This window comes from Myotis davidii, unplaced genomic scaffold (assembly GCF_000327345.1).
Source record: "Myotis davidii unplaced genomic scaffold, ASM32734v1 scaffold1409, whole genome shotgun sequence".
NCBI lineage: Eukaryota > Metazoa > Chordata > Mammalia > Chiroptera > Vespertilionidae > Myotis > Myotis davidii.
Window position 1 is genome coordinate 40,680 of NW_006299605.1, and position 9,715 is coordinate 50,394.

The 9,715-nt window shown below is 34.5% G+C and overlaps 1 protein-coding gene across 1 annotated transcript in view; it reads right to left on the reverse strand.

Moving 5' to 3' along the window:
• Positions 1 to 3,815: 3,815 nt before the first annotated feature.
• The window catches only part of ABCB7 (ATP binding cassette subfamily B member 7), a 114,541-nt gene continuing 108,641 nt past the window's right edge, over positions 3,816 to 9,715 (reverse strand). Inside the window, exon 14 of the mRNA XM_006775415.2 lies at positions 3,816 to 4,123. Within this exon, the coding sequence (XP_006775478.1) occupies positions 3,908 to 4,123 (216 nt within the window). The 3' untranslated portion in view covers positions 3,816 to 3,907. The remainder of the gene's footprint in view (positions 4,124 to 9,715) is intronic.

Below are 9,715 nucleotides of genomic sequence, written 5' to 3' on the forward strand. Positions count from 1 at the left end.
ACCCACTGAGCCAAAACAGTCAGGGCCCTGCTGCCTTTTTAAAATAAAAAATGTTCTAACCTGTTATGTAACTAGAACATATTTCATTTCAACTGCCTCTCCCTAATCAAAATGCTAATTTAATGAATGGTTTGCAGTTAAGACATTTCTCTACCCCAAAAGTTTCCTTCTTGACCATTAAGAACAGAAACTCTGGGCAATAAAAAGTTGCCTTTCACTAATTTGTAAAAAAAAAAAAAATAGTATGACAGCTCAATTCTAAGAGAAAAAAGTATATAATTTGTTACCTTTTAAGCCATATTATAAGCTATCCAAGCAATTAATTTCTTTCTGAAATAATTCCAAGTTTTCACCTTCTGCATAAGACTGTAAGGCAATACTCCCAGTGCCTATTAATTATCTGTACTTATTTTAAGTGTGTGAGGGACAAAATATCAATTCTGCCTGTGCATTGCAAAAAAAGTTGCTTTATTGGGACACCCACTGCTGATTATCTGCACATACTGCTGTAAGAGCAAACTGTCATTAAGGGCCTCTCTTGCTACTCTTAACTAATTTTGTCTTAACTAATCAGTTTCAACCAGCTTCTTTGACTTAATATTGTCACTTAATACCATTACATTCAAAATCTACATACTTAATGCAGAGAGAAAAGGAACCTCAATCTATAATTTAAGAAAGCTGCCATTACAAACATTCAAATGCTTGCAACTACTAATCCACAACAAAAGTCCTACAAGGTTGGAGAATTATGTATATACACTGGCAAAAGTTGCTACTTACTGACACAGCCAGCAATTAGGAAATACGGCAGTATGGTCAAAGTGATCCAAAATAAGGAATCATATAATCTTGAACTATCTTGTCTTTAAAGTAAAATATATTTTTGAACTAGCCATCTTTAAAAACTGAGCTTTGCCGAAACCGGTTTGGCTCAGTGGATAGAGCGTCGGCCTGCGGACTGAAAGGTCCCAGGTTCGATTCCGGTCAAGGGCATGTACCTGGGCTGCGGGCACATCCCCAGTGGGGGGTGTGCAGGAGGCGGCTGATCGATGTTTCTCTCTCATCGATGTTTCTGACTCTCTGTCTCTCTCCCTTCCTCTCTGTAAAAAATCAATAAAATATATTTAAAAAAAAAACTGAGCTTTGTCAGTATCTAAAGGGAAAGGCAAAATATTTATCTTAGGGTATATAAAAGGTACAAATCCCTGAAGAAAAGTAAATACATACTGTGAGCTTGTCCAAATGCTAAGATTTCTTTCTGATTCTAAGAATGACCCTCAATTTCCAAATGAGGTTATGTGCTCATCAAGTTATTTCTATGTTAAAAACCTTCAAGAAGACATCTGGCCCATTTTTTATGATCCCAAATTACCTCGCTTTCAATTTAATTTTTGTAAACTGGAATTCCCTTATGAAGAAAGTAAATGTTTAAAATAATGGGATGAGATAAAACCCTATCATCATGCTCCATCTTAAGAGCCTCTTTTTCAAAACTCCAACTTATCCCAATACATAACTATGTTGCAGCCCAGCTAGTGTGGCTCAGTGGTTGAGCATCAACCTATGAATCTGGAGGTCACGGTTTGATTCCATGTCAGGGCACATGCCCAGGTACTAGGCTCAATCCCCAGGAGGGGATATGCAGGAAGCAGCCAATCAGTGATTCACTCTCATCATTGAGAGTGAATGTTTCTAGCTCTCTCTCCTTCCTTCCACTCTGAAATCAATAAAAATATATTTTAAAAAAACTATGTTGCAGTACTGATTTGCAAAATTTATACACTTTATCCTTTTGTGTATGTAATATTGTAATGTAATTATACTAAAAGCTCTTTTTCTAGCCATTTCTTCTGAATCATCCTAGAAAACTTTTCTTTCATTTTAATTAGTCTATTATTTCACTGTAAGGACTCACCTTAATATGATGAAGAGAAAAATATTTAAGATTTAGTTATGACCCCTACAAAATCTGTGTGTTTCAGGTAACTTTTTATTAGCTGAAAATATTGGTTAATGACCACAATGACCCAATGGTCTAGAAACCACTTCCAATCATATGGGAAAAAAAAGTGCTTCAAAACCCTTACTGGGGAAATTACCCCCAACTTAAAAACATTCCTATTTTTCTTTGACTAAATGTTTTTGACTAAATGTTTCACACACTGCAGAATCACTTACTTTGAATATCACTATTCACACTCAAAATGAATATTTCTGATGGCTACTTCAATTTTACCTGCTTGATTATACAGCTAAGCTAAATCTTTTCCATCAGCATCATTGAAAATGTATAGAAGGAGTTAACAGAAACAAAATCTCTATCTAGAATAAGCACATTTCTAGTAATACAGCTGATTTGTTTAAAGGAATTGCTTTTTATTTTCCTTCAGAAGAGTAATAATGTCTATGGCTTCAAATTAAGAAATGTTCATTCCTCCCCCCATTTTTCAGTTGATTATGCATCTCAGTATTAACTACAACTTCAAAAGCAAGATCCTGCATCACTTACTCTGATGTCAAAGACTAATCATGAAATACTGGTTGCAAGCCACTTGTCAAATTGCCTTTATATAACAAAACTGGATACTCAAGTTAGATAAGTATCCGCCCACAAATGAATATACAAAACAAGGAAACATTAGTCTCACCCAGACCAAATTATCATTTAAAACACACTAACCCATAAACCAATAAAATAACTACTTTAAAACCTTTTCTGATAAATAAAGACTCATAATATAGTCATGTGGTTGGTCATGAAATACAGTTTCTCAAACTGAATGATTACTACCAAACAAATGAAAGCAAATTCAAATTATAAGAGAGAAGAGCTTTCTCAGTGAACAAGTATCAACATTTTATTAATTATTTCCAGCAGGTAAAACTTCAATATTTCATTTGGGCTCCTCCTGTTAAATCAAGCTTAAAGGGACTCATTAAATTACTGAAAAAGAGGAGATGTTGAAATAAAGTAACTCTGAAGTGTCAATACAGATTAGAGTCCTGTTCATCTAACCCTCTCCTATTTACCTAAAGGTCTCTAAGAATGTTTAAGTGGATGTTGCTATATTCACGTGTGAACGTGTGCACACACACATGCATGCACATATCTCATTTATTTGCTTCTTTGTGTAACTTCAGATAACAAAAGCAGTATATTTAAGATGGAAACAGAAAAAGCTATTAATTTCCGAGGCTATTACTGCCAGTATGGCAAATATCAAATTATATCAGGGTTCTTTAGTCTTTAAAGAGAAATATATAAATTTTGGTCCAAAACGAAAGCAGTATCTTATTTTGGTGGAAAAAAAATAAAATTCTCACCACTAGATGATAGTTATAATGCTGGTTAATGACGAAGAACATTCTATATTAACTAACATGAGAATTGAGGTTTTTCTTCAAAAAGGTTATAGTGGAGAACACTTTAAAAATGTAAGTATAGATATCTATCACAGAATTATTTCAATGGAGGTTGCAGAAAAGGAAAACAATGAACCTTACTGTCCTCTTTTTTTCATAAAAAACAAACAGACATTTTCCACCGAAATTGTCAGCATAAAGGAGGTTTTAAAAACTATAAAAATTTGGAACCAATCCGATTCATCTGGTTGTAAATATCATCAAATGGCTCTCAGGCCTCCAAACTGGAAATGGGATAAAGTCAGATAGTAACAAAAATAATGATTTGAGCAAAGTGAAAACAATAACAAGAAAATAATTTGGGGTTAAATATAGTTTAAGAGTTTGTAAAAGATATAAAACTCAAATCCACTTTCAAATAAATCTTATCTAAAAGAAGGAGTATGGAAAATGGGAATATATAATTTTTTAATGAAACAATTTTGCTTCAGTGCAAATGTATAGTCAAAAAATAAAAATAAAAGGAAATGTCTCATGTGACTTAGCAGGAACAGTTTCCACAGCCTTTCACACTGTTCACAATTTCTTCTTGTAGTCTCTTCCTTTCCTCCTCTTTGGATACATTTTCTTTCTTTGCATGCCATTTGGAGTTACCAAGGTTCTGCACATGGCTGCTCTGTGTATGCCACATTTCTGAATAGATACTGCTAGGATTAGCAAGCAAACCATGATGGGTACCACGTTCAGCTACTTTACCCTAAAAAAAAGCAAATGAAACATAGAGAAAGGTCATACAACTAGCAAAATAACTGAAAATACATAATATTTTCTAACTAAAGATCACATCTTTATCTATTCAGCTATTGATGGACACCTAGGTTGCTTCCATATTTTAGCTATTGTAAATATTGCTAAATGAACTCAGTGATGCATATATCTTTTCAAATTAGTATTTGTTTTCCTTGGATAAAAATGTAGAAGTGAAATTGCTGATTTGTATGATTGTTCTATTTTTAACTTTGAGAAATATCAATACTGTTTTCTATTATAGTGGCTGCAACAATTTATAATCACACCAAGAGTGCAGAAGGGTTACCTTTTTTCCAAGTCCTTGCTGGCACTTGCTAATTGACTTTTTGATAATACCCATTTTGACAGGTGTGAGGTGATATCTCATTGTGGTTTTTATTTGCATCTCCCTAATCATTAGTGATGTTGAGCATGTTTTGATGTCTGTTGACCATCTGTACATCTTCTCTGGAGAAATATTCAGTGCCCTCTATTTTTTATTGGATTATTTTTGCTATGGAGTTGTATAAGCTCCTTATATATTTTGAATATCAACTTCTAATGGGATATATCATTTGCAAATATCTTTTCCCATTTAGTAGGTTACCTTTTCATCTTGTTGATCATTTCTTTCACTGTGCAGAGGCTTTTTAGTTTGATGAAACCCCATTTGTTTATTTTTGCTTTTGTTTCTCTTGCTCGAGGGGACATATCTAAAAAGATATGCTATAAATGATGTCAAATAGTTTATTAATTATGTTTCATTCCAAAAGTTTTATGGTTTCAGGTCTTACATAAGTCTTTAATCCATTCTGAGTTTATTTTTGTATGTGGTATAAAAGAGGGATCCAGTTTCATTTTTTTGCAGGTATCTATCTAGTTTTCCCAATACTACTTATTGAAGAGACTCTCATTTCTCCATTGTATATTCATGTCCATTTATCGAAGATTAATTGACTATATAAGTGAGGGTTTCTTTGCAGGTTCTATTCTGTCCCATTGATGTGTCTGCTTTTGGGCCAGTGCCATAGTGTTTTGTTTAAGATGGTTTTATAATATAGTTTGAAACCAGGGAGCATGATACCTCCAACTTTGTTCTTCTTTCTCAAGATTGCATTGACTATTTGGGGTCTTTTGTAATTCCATTTAATTGTCCTGGTTCTGAAAAGAATGCCATTAGTATTTTAATAAGGATAGCAATGAATCAGTAAATTGCTTTGAGTAGTAAATACATTTTAATGATGTGCATGGTGTATCCTTCCATTTATTTGTGTCCTCTTTGACTTCTTCAGTATCTTAAAGTTTTCAGAGTATAGATCTTTCACCTGGTTTAAATTTATTTCTAGATATATTATTCTTTTTACTGCAATTGTAAATGTGATTCATTTCTTAATTTCTCCTTCCGATCATCTGTTATTAGTGTATAAAATTATGAAAGATTCCTATATATTAATTTTGTATACTGATACTTGACTGAATTCACTTATTAATTCCATTAGTATTTTATAGTCTTTAAGGTTCTCTAAACATAGCATCACAGACTCTACAAAAGAAAACTGTCACATGTTTTAATAATCCAATCTTAAAACATATGTGACAATTTTACTTCTTACTTGCCAATTTTGATGCCCTTTGTTTCTTTTTCTTGTGTAACTGTTGTGGACAAGACTTCCAATACTATGTTGATCCTGGACTTTTGTTTGATGAAAGTTTTTCCATTATTACATCAATTTCCTTGCTCGTTATCAGTCTGTTCAGATTTTGCTTATTCATGGTTCCATCTTAAAAGGTTGTATGTTTCTAGAAATTTATTTCTTCTAGTTTGTGCAATTTGCTGGCATATTACTTATTGTATTTATAGTATTTTTTAAACAATCCTTTGTATTTCTGTGGTGTTGGTTGTAACCTACCCTCTTTCATTTCTGATTTATTTGGGTTCTTTGTTTCTTGATGAGGATGGTTAAAGCTTTATCATTTTTGTTCATCCTTTAAAGAACCATCTCATAGTTTCATAGATCATTTCTATTACTTTTTAGTAACTAATTCATTTATTTCTGCTCTAATCTATATTATTTACTTCCTTCTACTTACTTAGGGTTTTGATTCTTCTTCTTTTTCTAGTTCGTAAGTTTAAAGGTAAGATGCTTATTTGAAATCTTTTGTGTTTCCTGAGGTAAGCAGGTATAGCTATAAACCTGTTAGTATTGCTTTTGCTGTATTATAAAACATTTTCAGAGCAGTATTTTTCTCTTTCATTTGCTTCAAGGTAGTTTTTGTTTTCCCGTTTGATTTCCACTTTGATCCATTGGTTGCTTAGTAGCATGTGGTTTAGTCTCCATGTGATTGTATTCTTTCTAGTTTTCATCTTATAGTTTATTTCTAGTTTCAAACTGTTTAGATTGGAAAAGATACTGGATATGATTTCAATATTCAACTGTGGAGAATGTTCCATGTATACTTGAGAAGAATGTGTATTCTATAGTTTTTAAATGAAGTGTTCTTTAAATATCTATTAAGTTGATATGATCTAATGTGACATTTAAGACAAATTATTGATTTTCTATCTGATAAATCTATTGTTGATAATGGGGTATTAAAGTCCCCTACTATTATTGTATTGCTGTCAATTTCTTGATGTCTGTTATTACTCGCTTTACATATTTAGGTACTCCTATGTTGGATGCATAGATATCAATGACTGTTATATGTTCCTGGATGGACCCCTTTATCATTATATAACAGCTTTTTATCCTTTTACAAACTTTGTTTTCAAGTCTATTTTGTCTGGAGTATTGCTACCCCTGCTTTCTTTTCACTTCTATGTGTACAGAATAGCTTTTTCTATCTCTTTACTTTTAGTCTATGTGTCTTTCTATCTGAAATGAGTCTCTTGCAGGCCATATATAGATGGGTCTTGTTTTTTTAATCCATTCACCTACCCTATGTCTTTGATTGGTGCATTTAGGCCCTTTACATTTAAAGTAATTATTAATAGGTACGTGCTTGCCATTTCTTGTTTTTTGGTTGTTTTGTAATTCTGCTATTCCTTTAATCTCCTGGTCTCTTTCCATTAAATTTACTAGTTTTCTTTGAGGGGGGAGAGGAGGAGGATTTATTCCTTTCTATTTATTTTTTGTGTATTTTTTCTAGGTTTTTGGTCTGAGGTTACCATGAGATGCATACATATACATCTATATCTATAGCACACTATTATAAGCTGATAGGCCTTTAAGTTCAAACACATTCTAAAAGCACCAGCATTTTACTCACCACTCCACCATGTATGTTTGTGATGTCATATTGTATATGTCTTTATTTTCTGTATCATCTAATTATTTATTGTAGTTATAGTTAATCTTGCTATTTTTGTTTTTTAACTTTCATATTAGCATTTTAAGTGGCTGATTCACTGTTAATTCTCTATTTGCTTTTACATATCTGCTTTTTTTTCTTTCCTAAAGTTTCTTATTTCTGGTTATGGTCTTTTGAGTACAAAGACCCGTTAAGATAACCTGTAAAACAGGTTTAGGTGATAAACTCCTTTACTTTTGCTTGTCTGGAAAAATCTCTCCTCCAATTATGAACAATAACTTTTGTGCCTCTGGCACAGCTTGGATGGGGATGTAAATTGAGTAGGGCAGGGTCTCAGGGAATCACCAGGGTGGAGCAAACAGCAATGGTGTCTCCACGACTCCTCGCCTCTCCGCGACTCCTCGCCTCTCCATGACTCTGTGTCCCGGAGTGCTGGCAAGCAGCTCCGCGAGAAAGCCACCCTCGCTTTCCGGTCTGCTGCAAGGCCGTCCCACCTCTCCCTGTAGGGGTCTGGGACCTCAGAATCCCGCGCCAAACAAGCTCAGTGGCGAGAGTTTATAATCCCTCCAGATTGAAAAAAAAAAAAAAACGCACATCCAGTTGCAGCCCGCCTGGCGCGCGCCTCCATACCTCTGTTCTTGGTGCCTCTGCAGATTCTACTCAGTCTCAATACTCTTCTTTCTTTCCTTCCAGTTGTAGAACTTCCATTGGGCCAGCTTTCCCATGGTTCTGAATGATAGCTGTTTTGTCTTATAGTTGGTATTTTCAATGTTGTGGGAGGCAGCACAAATAGGTCTGTACCTTACGCCACCATCTTGGTTCTCCCATGAACAATGACTTTGCTGGATACAGTATTTCCAGGTTGTAAGTTCTCTTCTTTCAACAATTTAACCATTTCCTGACATTCCCTTCTGGCCTGTAAAGTTACTGCTGAGAAATCAGCTGATATAAACTTACGGGGTTTCCCTTGTATGTGAATTGTTTTCCTCTTGCTGCTTTCAAGACTCTCTTTATCCTTACCTTCTGCCACTTTAATTACAATATGTCTTGGTGTGGGCCTCTTTGGGTTCATCTTGTTTGAAACTGTGCTTCTGGGACCTGAATGTTTGTTTTGTTTCCTTTGTCAGATTAGAAATGTTCTCAGCCATTATTTCTTCAAATATACTTTCTGCCCCTTTCTCTGTCTTCTTCTGGTATCCCCATAATGTGTGTATCCCTAGTGTGCTTGATGTTCCAAAGGCCCCTTATACTATCCTTGTTTTTGAAAATGCTTTTTTCTTATTAATATCCTGATTGGTGAATTTTGACTATTCTGTCTCCAGATCACTACTCTGTTCTTCTGTATGAAATCTACTGTTGATTCCTTCTAATGTGTTTTCCCATTTCAGTTACTGCATTCTTTATCTTTGGCTTTTTATTATATTTTCTAACTCTCTTCTTTCTTTCTGAGTTTCCCTATTATACTCTCAAGTTTGTTGAGCATCCTTGTAGTCATTTATTTGAATTCTTTATAATGGGAATTACTTACCTCCATTTCATTAGGAAATTTTTCTGGATTTTGCTCTTGTTCCTTCATTTGGAGCATATTACTGTCTTATTTTGACTTTCTCTGGCTGTTTCTATAATATAGATGTGATAGGTATCTCTCCTAATCGTGAAAAAGTGGTCTGTGTAGAAGTGGCCTTTATGTAGACTGGGTGCCAGTTGGTTTATGTAAGCTGGTTCAAATCAGGACTGGAGTATGTGGCACCTTGGTTGTAGCCTGGCCACAAAGAGTAGGTTAGGGGAAGGATAGCCTGGTATGCACACATCTGTGGTACCGTATTTGCCGGCGTATAAGACGACTGGGCGTATAAGACGACCCCCTAACATTTCCACTCAAAATACAGAGTTTGTTATATACTCGCCGTATAAGACTACCCCCTCTTCCGCACACCTTCCACACACCAAATAAAAGGTAAAACAATATCAGATTTGATTTTAACATTTTAATTTATATTCAAATGCTTATGACATGCAGGAAAACTGTCACAAGGCTGTATGTAATCAAACATATACATAAAACAGTGCAAGTTTATTACCGGTAAACATACCGGTAATTCACTAAAGAAAACACACTCTATAGACTGGTACCGTAGATGCTTCTCAGGAACACAGGCAAGCAGCCCACAACCTAGAGGGACTGTCAATGATAGAAGTAAGATAACAAATAGAGGTAGAGAGCAAGTGCCGGGCAAGTCCCTAGCAA